Source organism: Vipera berus, assembly GCF_964194415.1.
Source record: "Vipera berus genome assembly, chromosome: 2".
Taxonomy (NCBI): domain Eukaryota; kingdom Metazoa; phylum Chordata; class Lepidosauria; order Squamata; family Viperidae; genus Vipera; species Vipera berus.
The window spans coordinates 73,952,140-73,968,004 of record NC_138203.1 but is presented as its reverse complement, the minus strand read 5'-3'; the positions used below and the strand labels follow the sequence as shown (position 1 = coordinate 73,968,004).

At 38.3% G+C, this 15,865-nt stretch overlaps 1 protein-coding gene across 2 annotated transcripts in view; it reads left to right on the top strand.

Annotated features, from left to right (window-relative positions):
- BRD10 (bromodomain containing 10) overlaps positions 1 to 15,151 on the top strand; it is a 67,095-nt gene extending 51,944 nt beyond the window's left edge. For both annotated transcript variants that reach the window (XM_081320849.1, XM_081320850.1), the window contains 5 exons: positions 622 to 698; positions 2,479 to 2,568; positions 9,562 to 9,677; positions 9,797 to 9,975; positions 10,575 to 15,151. In XM_081320849.1, coding sequence (XP_081176975.1) covers positions 622 to 698; positions 2,479 to 2,568; positions 9,562 to 9,677; positions 9,797 to 9,975; positions 10,575 to 14,173 — 4,061 coding nt within the window. In that variant the 3' untranslated portion in view covers positions 14,174 to 15,151. The remainder of the gene's footprint in view (positions 1 to 621; positions 699 to 2,478; positions 2,569 to 9,561; positions 9,678 to 9,796; positions 9,976 to 10,574) is intronic.
- The last annotated feature ends 714 nt before the right edge of the window (positions 15,152 to 15,865 follow it).

Genomic DNA, 15,865 nt, shown 5'->3' with positions numbered 1-15,865 from the left:
AAACGTCGCCCTGATACCTCCAATTCTACGTGGGGAAAAACCCGAATGACCAAAGATCTACATACAAACACCCGTGAAAACCTCAGAAAACAAATACACACACACACACACACACACACATATATACCATATATATATGGTATAGAGCCTAGGGATTAAAACAACTGCTTAAGACGCAGTCGGCCCAAGTTCGAATCTCAGAAGGGTATGGCTGACTGATAAGAACAAATGATTTGAAATGATCATATCGGTTTCCCTTTATTCTTTGTTAGCAAGCCAAAAAAAAAATATTACACACACACACACACACACACACACACACACATGAGTGAAACTGAGAATATTGGTTTTAAAAAAAATAATTTTTAAGGGGTCCTTCAATATAAATCAAACATTATTAGAATATTACTAGTCTGAAAAGAATAAAACAGTGATTTTTTTAATTCAGATCTTGAATTTGAATGAAAATCTTATACAAAGCCTTACAATAGTAGTTGTCTGGAGACTATGACTGAAACATTCTTGATTCCTACAAACTGTTGCAAATTAATTTTCAAATCCATATTTTTACACACATGAATTTATATAGTTATGTTGCAAATCTTTTTTCCCCCTTTAAAGGAAAGAAATCCATATCTAAAAAAGCAGTTACAAAGAAAAGGAAATCTATTACAAAGCCTATTGTCCCAGAATTCCAGGTAATACCTTTTGGGTTTTATTTGGTTCAATAAATGATTTGAAAATTTGTAACTTCTACAGTGACTGGTTAATACCTCCCTCACTCTAAATAATATTAAATTAACATTAAAATTAATAATAAACAGTAAAAAAAAGAATTTGTCCTGAAATAATCATAGAATATTTTATCTAAATTATAGAGATTTTTCTGAATTGTATTGGTTAGGATCCAGTGACCCCTGCATGTAACCATAATCTGAGAATTTGTTTCAGAGGAAGATTATATGGAAGAGAATATTTGTAACTCAGGGTTAAGCTGTGGAAACCTTGATGCTGTCCAAGCTTGGTTGTTTACTTGCAGATGTTTCATTACCAAACTAGGTAATATCATCAGTGCTACAAAGAAATGGGGTTTGTTCTCATTTTATATGCTAGTGGTACATCCATGAACACCAACTACCATGATGCAATCTCTTAACTCCTTAAAGCTCCTTAACCATAACTTCAATTGGGGAGCTGTGAACATCCTAGACCAAGCCAAGTCCAAAACTGCTAGAGAATTTCTGAAATCTTGGCATTCAGACAAATCAACCATTAACAGGCACCAACAGAGATAAACAACATTTAAATAGCATTCAAAGAGACAATCAAAAAGCCAAAGCAATCAACACGCAGATGCGCAGAGATTAACACCAAGTTTAACACTAGACCAGGGGTAGGCAACCTTGGCTCTTTTATGACTCGTGGACTTCAACTCCCAGGATTCCTGAGCCAGCTGTGCTGGCTCAGGAATCCTGGGAGTTGAAGTCCACGAGTCATAAAAGAGCCAAGGTTGCCTACCCCTGCACTAGACCAATGATCAAAAAGTAAACAGTATCCCAATCAAGAAACTACCGACTCAGACAAGCAACCCAACAGTAAACAACAACTCGGTCAAAAAAAAACCCCAAACCATTCCCACCAACACTTGACAGTGCAAGCCACTTGTCTATAAAGAAAACAAACCCCATTCCCTTTCTAGCACTGATGATGTTGCCTATTTCGATAGTGAAACACCTACAGAAAACAACCAAGCCCAGAGAGCACCAGGACTCCACAGTATATTATGTATCTAATATTTATTACATATATTGACGGACTGGGTCGTTTTCCAACTATGAATCCTTATATAATAATTTGGGGGCCACAAGCCAGCAGTGACACAACTGAGATATTCTGGCCTAGTTTTAAAATAGGTGCTCAGAGTTTGTGGTAGTAGGCTAAAATAAATAAATAAATAATGTTTTCCCCCTTGTGTGGTATGTGGTATAATAGGAATGGAAGGATTCTGCCATTCCCACATTTTATTCCCTCCAGAAGAGGGTTTTAGAATTGGACTATTTGAGAGCATTTTATAGTTACAGTAGAGTTGGAAGGCCTCTGGGATGCAGAATAACAACCACTCATATCCTTAAAATCCCTTCATACCTGAAAAATTACATCATTTTTTTCCATTTTACTGCTGACTTTCAGCATCATTAGGGACAATATGTAGCACAAAGTCTGCCCACCACTTTTTATGGAACCAAATGGCATCAAAACCTAACAAAAGTGCAGATATAGTTTAGGGGAAGAACTCGTTTGAGCAGACCAATGAGAGCTGAGTATGCTCAGTGGAATCAAAATCTTAACTGGTGCTTTATATTTGCAACATATATTCAATTATTTTGTAAATAATTGAGTGCAGTGATACTTATTTTCTAATAGATTGTGCCGCATGTCTCTGGTTTTTAATAGTTTAACTTTTTTCTCTTATTCCAGCTTATTTGCACTAATCTTGATGAACTCAGGGAATTAATTAGAAAAATTGAGAATGAACTCAAAGATATTGAACATATTAAAAAGAAATCGGTATGTGTTTTAATTGTTTTTTCTTAATGCTTCATATTAAAGCTATTTGTTAAGATCATTTCTTTTAGATACGGTAGATAATCAAAGGTTTCTCAATAATTAGATCTGGTCTTTCAGCTGTTACTGAACAAAAATTCCTAGTGTCTTCCACCATTGAACATATTGACTGGGGCAGTGCAACATGTTGAAGGCAACTGACTCTCTAATTTCTAATTAGTTAAATCATGAAAAAATGTAAAAGATTTTAACTATGATACACTGTTGGTTTCTAGTTAATTTAAATGGAAAATATTTGAATACCAATATTTGAGCATTATTTCTAATTACACCTTATGTTACCTTTACCTTTAGATTTCAATATTGTCTATTTCCTTCCAATCTCCTACAGATTTATCAAAAACTGCCTCCTGAAAGATTTCCGAGTAGGAAACATAACTGTATCACTTTACTACATTATGGATTTTATCTCATGAAACTAGGGGGAAATTACAGGTAGTGCTCAATTTACAATGGTTCATTTAACGACCATTCAAATTTACAATGGCACTGAAAAAAGTGACTTATGACTGATTTTCACACTTATGACTGTTGCAGCATCCCCATGGTCATGTGAACAAAATTTGGATGCTTGGCAACGGACTCATATTTATGACGGTTGCACTGTCCCGGGGTCATGTGATCACTTTTTGCGACCTTCTGACAAACAAAATCAATGGGGAAGCAAGATTCACTTGAGAACCGTGTTACTAACTTAACAACTGTAGTGATTCACTTAACAACTGTGGCAGGAAAGATTATAAATGGGGCAAAATTCAGTTAACAAATGTTTCACTTAGCAAGTAGACAAGACTTCTGCTCAGCTATGTGTTAGGATGTGAGTTAATACTATAAGCTAATTCTTGTAAGATTATTCATAAGTAAACATTTTCTTTCAGTAATACTTACCTCTGTGCAAGTAAACATGCAACTGAAATTCAAGTACAGTGATGCTTAAAAAGTTTGTGAACCCTTTTTAACAAGCAACATTTTTGCATTAATATGACCTAAAACATAATCTGTTCAGAGAAGTCCTCAAACTGGATAAAGCGAACCCAATTAAATAAATGAGTTAAAACGTTACATTATAGTTTAGTGCTTTCTTAAATGTCATAAGGGATGACATTCCAGAGAACAAGTGCTGCAACAGAGAAGCTATGCTTCTTGGATCCTATAAAAGGATATTACTTAAAGGACAGGACCAAGAGCACATCCATCTGGCCTGATCATACTGGATGGGCAGAAACAATTAGAGATAAATGTTTCCTCGGATAGCCAGGCTGTAACCCAAAAGTACTTTGTTAAATGACAGCGATAGCCGGCTTTTTGAATAACACCTGGGAGCCAACTAATACAGCTTGGAAAGCAATGAATATAAAATGACACTTCCTTCATTGTCTGTGATGCCACATTCTGCACCCACTTGTAGCTTCCAGATGGGTTTGAAGGGCAACCCATATTATATAGATGTGGCCAAAAATATTGCAGAACTCCACTTTGCCCCAAAGAATTCTAGTTTGCTATGGAATAAGTTGAAACGGACAGTCAGTAGCTTCCATTTTTATTTTTATTTTTTATTTTTTTAATTCCATTTATATCCCGCCCTTCTCTGAAGACTCAGGGCAGCTTACAAGCTTAGCAGTAGCCTTCATTCTATGTATATGCCTGCTTATTAGGGCTTTCACACACACACCCAAGCGGCATTATTACAAAGTCAGCTTAATTGCCCCCAACAATCTGGGTCCTCATTTTACCTACCTCGGAAGGATGGAAGGCTGAGTCAACCTTGAGCCTGGTGGGATGCGAACCTGCACTAATTGCAGGCAGCTGGTGTTACTTAAGGAGGCATTAGCCCACTGCTCCACCATTTCATGGTCCATGGAACAAAATAGCAGACATTTTGTTTTTCATGCACGCTTAGTGTATTCTTGTAAATAATGAAAAAGGCATGGCCCTTTTATCATATCTATAACAATCCAATTGTGAACTGATCAGGAATATATTTTGATATATTGCAGGGCTCATTTTTCTGTCTCTAAGCTACCCTGAACGTAGTGGATTTTTCTTTTGAATATAGATGTAAGATTTTGCTATTAAAATATCAACCAGATTATTTAACCTAAATTTAGTTTCCTATCATGTAGACTATTGCCCTGTCTAGTCCTATCAATATATTCTGGGGTGAGATATTTTTTTTAAAAAAAATACTTTTTCTTCATTTGTGAAATCCAGCATGGTAAAGTGTTATGGTGCTAGGTTAGGAGCAAGAGAAACTCCGGTTCTAGTTTTCCCTGTAGCATGAAAATCATCTGGGAGATTTTGAGCAAGGCACTCCCTCTTAGCACGGCGGTGCTGTGGCTCAGTGGTTAAGACCCTGGGCTTGTCAGCTAGACAGCCGGAAGCCCAGGTTCAAGACCCAAGAGCCATGCAGTGGGGTGAGCTCCCATTCTTACTCCAGCTTCTGCCAACCTAGCAGTTCGAAAACATGCAAATGTGATTAAATAATAGGTACCACTTCCAAATCCTCGGTAAACAAATTGTTTAGGAATGGATCTGGCTGTATGAGTAGTGTAAGAGACTACATTCATGCTGCATTTGCCATTGTATTTTGCCTTCATTTTTTCAAACTCATATTCCTGCTTGTACCTTACCATAATTTCTGTGTTCTAAAATGTTGATAACTGCAGATCAATAATTGGGTTTGGTAATAATTGGTCCTATAGATAATACACTGTTCAGGATCATGTTGTACAGCAAACGTGTCCAACCCATGCCTGGACAGCTACTAACGCGGCCCCACAAGATTGTAAACATTTAACATTATTATGTTAAAATTATGTTGTACAGTATAAATTTTGGGATAGTGTCTGCTAACATATGCTGCCTATTAAACTCTTGTTTCTAACTAAGATAGAATAAGAAGGAAATGCATTCTGAGAAGATAACTTGTAAAGTATAGCTATAAGGAATGTTAAATTTAAAGTTTGGTGCCTTATTTTTAAACTGGCAGTACAAGCATACAAGCCATAAATAGTAGACATGGGTTTAAATGAGTCACAGCAGAAAACCTCAATAATCAATCATGGGAGAAATTCTGGTAAAGGATTGGTCACGTCACTAGAAATATGCAAGTTAGAACTGAAAGTAGATGAACAGCTGAGGGAAATAAATAGGCGAGTTCCAGGTTTATCTGATTTTTCTTTCCCTTTTAAATATATATTACAAAAAAAGCCATTTATATCTTGCATATTTAAAGTCTTTGTTAATCTGCACTTTATTGCTTCTTTTCCTTAAACCACCTTTGGAATGTCAACAGCAAAAGAAACTAAGCAATGATAATTGCTGTTGTTACAGTAAGAAACTTTTAGACCAGGGTCCGCAGACTGGTCCCGGTCCGTGGCCTGTTGGGAACTGGTCCACGCAAATGGCAGGCAAGCACATGAAGCTCTATTTGTGTAAGTGGCAGGCGCGCATACAAAACCATCCCCATCCCCCCCCGATGCCACTGCTGGTCCATGGAGCCGGAAAGATTGGGGAACACAGTTTTAGAGGAGAATCATTTTTTATCTGGAGACGTTCCTGTCTGTCCACACAAAGTGAGGTCCACAATCAGAGGAGGACTAAAGAGTGGCAGATGACAAAAGAATCATCATGTCATTGTAATGCAAACTTTACCCTTTTTGTACATGTGTTGTGATATTACATGCAGGTACAAAAAAAGGATGGAATAGGTTTTTAATTCAGATCTTGGGAGAAGAGAGGAGAAAAATAGCCAGTTCAGCAATGGAGTGATTTAAGCGTTTTTCCAGTTCCCTGGGAGCACTAGGCTTGATAAAATGACCAGGTTTTGAGGGCCTTCCAAAATATCAAAAGGGGTGAAGCTAATCTAATTTCAGAGGGAAATGTTCCCTAAGGTAGGCACCACTACAAGGAAGACACACCACCTGGGACCCACCAAATGTAAATCCCTAGCTGATGGTATCTGCAGCATACCTCCTTTAGCAGATCTAATAGGGTGGGCTGATGTAACCAGGGAGAGGCAGTCCCTCAGATAGCCCAGTCTCGTACATGAAAGGCTTTAAAGATTAAAACAAGCACTTCGAATTGAAAGCAAACTGGCAACCAATGCAGTTCACAGAGCATTCGGTATTCTAGGAGCCTGCACTGCTGAATTCTGTACCAGCTAAATCTGCCAGGTACAGTATTCTTCAAGAACAGTCCCATGGAAAGCACACTCCATTTGTTTAATTTGGAGGTGACCAGGGCATGAGTGACTGTGAGCAGGGCCTGCTGATCCAGGAACAGGCCCAACTGGTGCACAAGATGAAGCTGTGCAAAAGCCCCCTTAGCCACTACTACCTGCTCGTCGACCAAGAGTCATAGTCTAGGAAGACCCCCAGGTTGTGCACTGTGTTTACCTGTGGCAATGCAGCCTCATCCAGCACCAAAGATGGCATAGTTGTAGAAACAATGGGCCCCCAAAACCAAAGCCACTCATTCTTGCCAGGGTTCAGCTGAAGCCTATTATTCCCCATCCAGACCCTCACAACATTCAGACACCGTGATAAGACCTTCATGGCATTGCTTAATTCCTCAGTGGTGGACATATAAAATTGAGTGTTATACACATACTGATGATACCTCACCCTATGGTGACAGTTGAGCTTATCCAGTGGCCTCAGATTGAAGAGGAGAGGGGAAAGCATCGAACCTTGTCATCACTGGAATCAACCCCAAAGGAAGGAGGCAGACCAGCATAACACTATGCTGCCTACATGCAATCTTCTGAGCCAATCCAGAAGGATACCGTTGCTGATAGTATTGAAACCTGCTGAGAGGTCAAGTAGGGCAAGAATGGATTCACTACCCCCATCCTACCCAAACCAGAGGTCATACAAAAGCTAGACCAATGCTGTTTCCATTCTATATCTGGCTCTGAATCCTGGCTGAAAGGGATTCAGATAATTTGCTTCATTCAAGGTCATCTGAATCTGCTGTGCAACCACCTTCTCTGCCACCTTCCCTAAAAAGGGAAGTTAGATACTAAATTAAAATTGTTCAGTATAGTGGGATACAACAATAGTTTCTTGAGGGAGTGAATTAAGGTCTCTTTAAAAGACAAAAGGACAACCCTCTTCTACAAACAAGAATTAATCATTGCCAGAACCCATTCACACAACATCCCCCAGCTGCTTTAACAAACCAGAAGGGACATGAATCTAAGGAGCAAGGGGCCAAGCTCATAGTCCTAAGGACCTGGCCACTTCCTCGGGTCCAATAGGTTCAAACCATTCCCAGTTAACTGGACAAGATTATGCCCTAGGCTTCTCTGGATTTGCAACATAGCCAGCATCCAATGGGAATGAATTCAAGCAACTTTATTGAAAAAATGCTGCACAATTCCTCTGCATGTCTCTGTAAGAGGTTCTCCATGGTCTCTTTATCCAAAAGGGCCTATGTCACCTGAAACAGAACTGCAGGGCAGCAATTTGCAAATGCAAAAAGCACTAATGCTTCACATCTTTACCTCTAATAATTAGGTCTCAATGGAAGCACTCACCTTGTCCAGTTAAGTTCCTTATTGAGCACTAACACTGCACTAGACATCTCCCATTTCATCTCTCTTAACTCCTCCGTAAACCATAGAGAGTAAAGGGATCTGTGAGAGGAGAGATTGTATAGGCATGATCCAATCCAAGTCCTCAGCTGCCCTCTTATTTCAAGCAGAAACCAATGCTTCAAATGGATTGTGCGGCAGACCAATAAGAATAATCATCAGCTCATTCTGAAACCACTCTGGATCCATCAGTCACCAGGGGCAGACCAATACAATAGGTCCAACCTCCTGTAGTGAGTGGTGGCAGTAGAAAATCCCATCAAAATTGGGGTATGATCTGACCATTTCAAAGGGGACACTAAAGCTCTCCCAATTTTAGATCACACTGTCACTGCTCTGATAGGAACACCAAATCCAGAATGTGACCATTCTCCCAGGTGGATCTCTGGGTATTGGAATAGGCCCATAGCTACTATGGAAATCAGGAACTACCAAGTCATCTCAGACCCCATTCCTCAGAAAGGCAGATTTATGTCCCCCAGAGGCATAGGTCTGGGGAACTCCACCACCAACCCAGAAAAGGAGTCAATATTGCTGTGTAGCAGGGAGGTTGGTACAAAAGCAGCAATCACAACTGATCCCTAGAGTCCAGCTGGATGAACAAGATCTCACAACTGGAGATCTCTGGGGCATGCCCCCTGAAAACTGTTAAGAGATTCAAAGCACACTGAAGGTGTCCCTCCCGAATGGAGCTGAAACGTTTGCAGCCAAATCGGCAAGCTTGGAGATCAAACAGCCCAACTACCAACCTGAGCTACTAATATTCAAACACATCTCAAGATTCTCTTATAACAATCGCCATACCCCTGCCCCTGAATCTCAGCTGATGCCACGCTTGAAACTCAGCCAGGCAAATTTCAGAAAGGGCAAACCCCATTCCAGACCCAGGCAGGTCTCAGTAATACATTTCAAGTTGTCTCTGCCATCAAATCATGGATGAGAGGTCTTTTTATAGACCAATCTGGCATTCCGTAGCAGCAGCTGGATTTATGATTTATGATACTTGGGCATTTTTATTTAAATAGGCATTGATTATGCTATATAGTTTTAATTCTGATCTGTGTTCTATGTAATTATTAATTGGCACATACAATGGTAAATAAAGTGACATCTTACAGTTAAAAGAGAGAGAGAAAGAAAAGATTAATCATGTTGTAGTAATTTAGTTCTATATATTTTTTTCTACTTGAATTTTCGGTGGAACACTAGACATCTCCTGCAGTAATTAATGAGAATCTGACTACTGCAAAATAGATCCATAGTGTTGTTCTTCCTGAAGTTACACATTTTATCCTTATTGATTAAAATTTACTCTGTAATAAGCATTTTCATATTTACAGGGAAGATGGTATCATCGAAAGCAAGCTGTAAAGGAACTCCACTGTACTTTGATACGACTGCTAAATGAGTTGTTACCATGGGAACCAAAATTAATGAAGGCATTTCATAGAAACAGGTAATTAACTGAATCTTTTTGGTAAATGTAAAATGTAAGAATTCACCAATCTTTTACTTATTTTTAAATATTAATATGAAAAGAACAAAAATCTTACTGTCCACAATATTCTATCAAAGGTCTCGCTTAAAAAAAGACTACGATGACTTCAGACGGCAGCCGGATCATGATAAATTTACTAGAGAACAGTGGACTAATGAGGATAGTGAAATAAATACTGTCAAAGAAGTTTCCAATACATTTACCAGTGAAACTTTGGAGCACACAGAAGTTTTGAAAAGAGACTATATGGATACTGGTAAGTGCATTTATTTTAATTCCATTTATATCCCGCCCTTCTCCGAAGACTCAGGGCGGCTTACAAGCATTTGTTACCCTTTGATTGATTGGTGGAGTATGATAGATTTCAGCTATCTTAACAAGATGAAATAGTTATCCTTTTTAATAACCATTTCTTTTGTTTGAGAGTATTGTGCAAACTGAAGCAAAATTAATTACAGCATAACCTGCTGGTAATTTTGACAAATCAACTTATGTTGTTTTCCCAGGTTCCAATGATAAAAGAATTTCTTTCTTTCTTTCTTTCTTTCTTTCTTTCTTTCTTTCTTTCTTTCTTTCTTTCTTTCTTTCTTTTCTTTTCTTTTCCTGGGATACACAGTGGGATATTATCTCTGTTGAATTAAATAACTTCAGAAAATGCTTAAATATTAAACTGAGTATAAAATAAATGAAGATTTACAAAACTAAAATAATTAAATTTTTGAGCACATTATAAATTGTACTGCCAAAACTTCTTTTGTTGATTGGAACAACAGTGTTAGTGTAATCTGATCAGTTAAGAAGGATTGTTTGCTTTTCTAAAAATGCTTCCCTTTTTGGTTCTTCTTTTTCTCCTAGAGGACATGAAATCACCAGAAATGGACCTTGGTTCAGGAAAATCCAGACCATTTAAAAAAGATTTGACTTGTAAAGAAATGCAGAAGATAGTGCCTAAATCTGTTAAACGCCAATCCAAGCAAAACTATTACCTAGATGACAGCACAAATGAATTTTTACCAAGGAAAAAGCTAAAATTAAGCACAAATGATGCTACCATCCATAGTATTGAAAATGATCTGTCAACTGAGAGTTGCTTGAATAAGCAGATAGAATCTTCAGCTTCAGAATCATTGGACATGACAGACTCTACAGCATATGCACGACATTTAATAAAAGGGACCAAACCTATCCAGGCCTTGCTTGCTAAGAATATTGGGAACAAAGTGGCCTTAACAAGTCAGTTGCTATCTACAGTAGGTAGAAGCACTTTTACCTCTGAAAAACTGGTTATATCAACAATGAGTTCTTCTCCAATTAAACCAGAATTGCCCTGCCAGACCAGTTCAAAGAATTCTTTGCAAGTGTTATACAAAATGCCAGCTGGCCATTGCATGCCAGTAGACCTGCACAATAATTCAGTGAAGATTCAGATGCAGCCTTTAGTTGATGGTAAGTCAAGAGAAAAAAACACAGGAGAGAAAATCATGCAGCAAGTCCTTATTTTGCCTAAAAGTTTTCTTATCCAGCACAGAGAAAATAAAAGTGGAGCAAAAGAAAACCAACCCCTACAGCAAAATACGATTGAACAACACTGCATTTCTCTTCCACTGTCAACAGATACCAACACTACTTTAGTCCCTCCTATTCCAACATCTTCAATAAATGTTGCTACTACACTTCTGCCTATTACAAATGTTAAAAAAAATATTACCCAGTTGCCACAAGGGGCTGATTCAGTGAATAGACTTTCGCTGCTGCCCTCTGTCACCTCCACTAGTAACACATTACCATCAGTAGTGAAAATGAACCAAAGTGAGACTGTAAAAATTACCAAGACTGTTGTTTCGGCTGCCTCCTGCCCTGTTGCTTCACCTATTGTTTCTTCAACCATTCAGACTTTGACAACAGTATCACAGAGTGTGACTTCTTACATCAGTTCCTTCCCACAAAATACTGCTGACATTAGTGAAACAAAACAAGAGCTAAAAACAATCTGCATAAGAGATTCACAGTCTATCCTTGTTAGGACACGTGGTGGGAATACAGGAATCGTGAAAGTGCAAACAAATTCAGAGCCAATTTCTGCTAGTAACTTCTCTCCATCTGTTTTTACATATGCACCTCAGCTTCAAGCATTTTTAATGCCCAAATCCACACAGTTGTCAACGTCTACTGTTTCAGCTGTGACAAAAGCGATACCTAGCTTGCCAACGCTTGCTCAAATGTCTCCAGCAACTTCTTCTATTCCAATTATTTCTTCTTGTGCAAATCCAAAAAAGGGGAAAAACACAACAGTTACATTTGGGCACTCTCGTAATAGTGTGGTGAATCAAGGAATATCAAAAACTCTACATGGATCCTCCTCTCCATTCTTATCTTCCATATTGTCAAACATTGTCATGACAGCTCCACCAAACAGTTCTGGTAATGCAGTGAGCTTATCTACAGAAAATGTTGGGCAGAGTTCCACATGCACTACCCAGGCTTCTTTTATTAATCAACAAGTCAATGTAAATAATGCAAAATATTCTGTTGCACAGCCTGAAGTCACTTCCATTACCAGCAGAAGTCTGGGTAGTACTCAAGTTCAAAAACTTATGTTAGTCACAAATCCTTCGCTTCTTCCTGTGTGTGGAGCTACAGGAGTCAACTTAATTCCTACTCCAACATCCACTGGTGTTAGTGCACAGAAACTGGTTTTCATTAATACTCCACTTGCCGGTATTCAGTCAAATGCAAGTGTAACAACAGAACCACTTAAACAGACTTTCCCTCCTTCCATTGGTAAGACATATGTGAAAAGCACAGAGCAACCTCAGCTTGTCCTTCTTCCATCTACTGTGGGATCATCATTAAAAGTAAACACATCACCAACTGTTTCTCAAGTAAAAGATGTTAAAATAGGTCTTAACATTGGTCAGGCCTTTATAAATAGTACAGGTAATGCTCAGAATGTTTCAACAGTTAACATTATGCAGTCTACAGCATCAAAAGATTTGGAAGACAAAAATAATCATAATATAATTTTCCCATTGTCAACCAGTAGTAGTTTAGTTCCTGTATGTTCGAGTTTGGCATGTCAAAGCATTGCAGCAAAAGCAGTAAATACCACTACAATAACCAGCAGCCCATGTTTAGATACTACTTCTGTGGCACTGAGTGGAGCTACTACTGAAACACGGTCTAGTATTTTGGCAGATGGAATGGAACCCCCAGCAAAAATAATACCAGTTTTGACTACACGTCTGTCCTCCTCTAATGTTGGAAGTACTGTGGCTATATCGACTGTGAAAACAGGACACCTAGCTTCATCTGTACTGATTTCTACTGCTCAACCAACAATTTCTCATTCAAGTTTATCATCTCCTTTTCAGCTGCCAGTAACAGTTTCCTTGCCTGGACCAGTGAATGGTGTCCCTAAAATGTTGCAAACAGTCCCTCCATTGCCAGCAATTCCACCTGCTTCACAATGTGTGCCCCATTCAAAAAGTCAACAGTCCACACTAGCTCAGTTTCAGCCTGCAGGAATTTCAGCCGGAGTGCCAACAAATGGAAGTAGTCAGAAACTTCAAAAAGCATCCCCCAATGCAAGTAAAGTGATTAATTTTTCTAATTTAGTTCCTCTGCCTTGCCCATCAGTGCCACTTAATGTAAAGACAGCTTTCTCCTGTGCTCCTGGTACCTCTACAGTTCAGACTGTTCCAGCCTCACCATCAGTAGTTAATAATGTAGGCAGCCAATTAAATGAATCCAATATTCAGCAGAAAATCATAATTAACACCTGTACACCTTTGGCACCTGGAACCCAAATAATGATCAGTGGTACCCGTTTTATTGTTCCATCTCAGGGCCTTGGAGCTGGTAGTCACGTTCTTCTCATTTCTGCAAATCCAAAACTTGGTCCTCTCTTAACTGTTAGTAATGGCTATGGATTTCAAGGCGTATCCTTTGCTGCTCCCACTCCCCAGAAGACTACACAAGTGATGGGCAATTCCTTAAGCTGGCAGCCATCAAAACTGCCTTTAAAAAGCTCTACCAAAATTGTGAACTCTCTTGGGATTACAAATCCTGTGCCTATTGTTCATGCTACGCCACAAATAATTGCCAATACTTCAAAGTCAGGCACTCCATCTTTTGCAACAACGCTGTCTACATCTTTGGTAGGGGTCACCTCATCTGCTACTCAAACTAAAACAACTTTAGTTCCTGCAACCCACATTAGAACCTCACAGCTACAAAACAGTAAGTCTGTATTGCACCTAGATACATCTATTAAAAAACTGATGGTCAGCCCTGAAGGAGCCATTTTGAATGCTATAAAGACTCCAACATCAGAAACTTCATCTCTGTCTTCATCCTTCTCTGCTGACCTTATTTCTACAACTAGGAATTCTGCTGTTGTCTTCCCCAATTTTCTGAACTCCAGCATAGGTGTCCCAGACACAGCTGCATCTTGAATTTCAAGTAAATGAGCCGTTGAAATTTTGGGGCATTTGTATGTGTGCGTGTATGTGTATAAAATTAATTTATAATTGTTTTTTAAAGTACACTGTTTGAAACATCTGATTTATGTCCGTGAACCCAAGGCATGTAATGGCATGTTTTGAGCAGACAGAACAATGAAGCAAAAAAATATTTTTGCATATCATTGAGAATTTATGAGTGAAAGGGATCCAGGACGACATAGATAGCAGCTACACAATTTGCTGTTAACAACAAAATGTTACCTGTTAACATGTTAAAGCACCCGTCACATCTCAAGGATTTGTGTGCACAAAGCCATCATTGATTTTTTTTTATTTCATGTTAGATTGAGGATCATTTCAGTTTTTCTTTTTTCAAAAAAGCACTTCTTGAAATATCTTTTAGAGCAAAGCTTTTGAAGGCTTTTACTAAAGTGGGGGGGGAAAAAAACTGTTTAAAGATATAGAAAGCGATGTTTGGTTCTTGGTTAGCACATTTACTGGGATCTGTTCTTATAATTTAGAAATTTTCTATTTTGTTTTCAAATGTTCCCATGTTCTATATTGATGTGTTGCAAAAATGCAATCTATGGTGTAAAATTGTACATAATCCCAATTCCTTAACAGTATGGACTAAACCATGTGTAAAAAGAATTACTCTGTCTTATTTATGTTTTGTTTACATAATGTATAGTTTTTTAAGTATTTTAGTAATTTTGGATAAGTGTACTGTTTAGCAATAATGCAGAAGGATCTGTATGTAATAAACAAAGTTGCTGTATTTCTGCTTCATAATACTCCGTGGAAAAAGGATATTTGCCAGTAAGATATCTATGTACTTGTATTAAGAAATCAGTGGAGGTTTCAAAATATTGCCTCGTAAGCACACATATTTTGACATGGTCCAGTATCACATGGCATTTACCCTTTAGTAAATGGCTCACAATTATGATTCTTATTCTTCAACTTTTACAGCTCTTCTGTGTATCTTTTATAGACTTCCTAAAGTGTTACAATATAGTAGCCATAGATAGGACATGAACATTTGTTCAATTTCAAATGGGTTATTAAAAGGTAAACATTTCTGTTTGTCTTGATTAAAATGGCAAAGGAACCTAAATAGCTAATACACTATGATGTACAATAATGCAATCATTACCGGTAGACAAGTTGACTTTCTTTGAATTGCCAAAATTGAAAATATTAGTCATCTGTTCCTCACCATAGTGAGTTCCACACTATTCATACTTTCATTAGGATTTCACAAACAAGTAGTTAAGGGGCACAGTTTGCATCACAGTTTTTTTCCCCTGCCCCGCCTCCCCCTTTTGTGGATGTACGTTTCGTTACAGTTCTCATAGTATTAATATGCAGTAGCTACCAACCACTTTTCTTCAAACACAATGAATAGCTTTTGCCACTTCAAGCCACATTCTGCTCTGTTTTCTATTATATCATTACAAATTCAACATACTAAGTATTTATATCTGGAACAAATCAGAGAGGAACACATGGTTTGTGGATTGCATATTCTGAAAACAAGCTTCATACTGGTGGTTAGTGGCTGTACCTCTTGGATGGAATCACTGGATCTACTCATGGCTAAACACCTGTGGATGGTGGCCATAAAGCACTCTTAATCTGAAATATACTTTCAGATTTCAAAATTAGGGTTTCCTCTTCGAT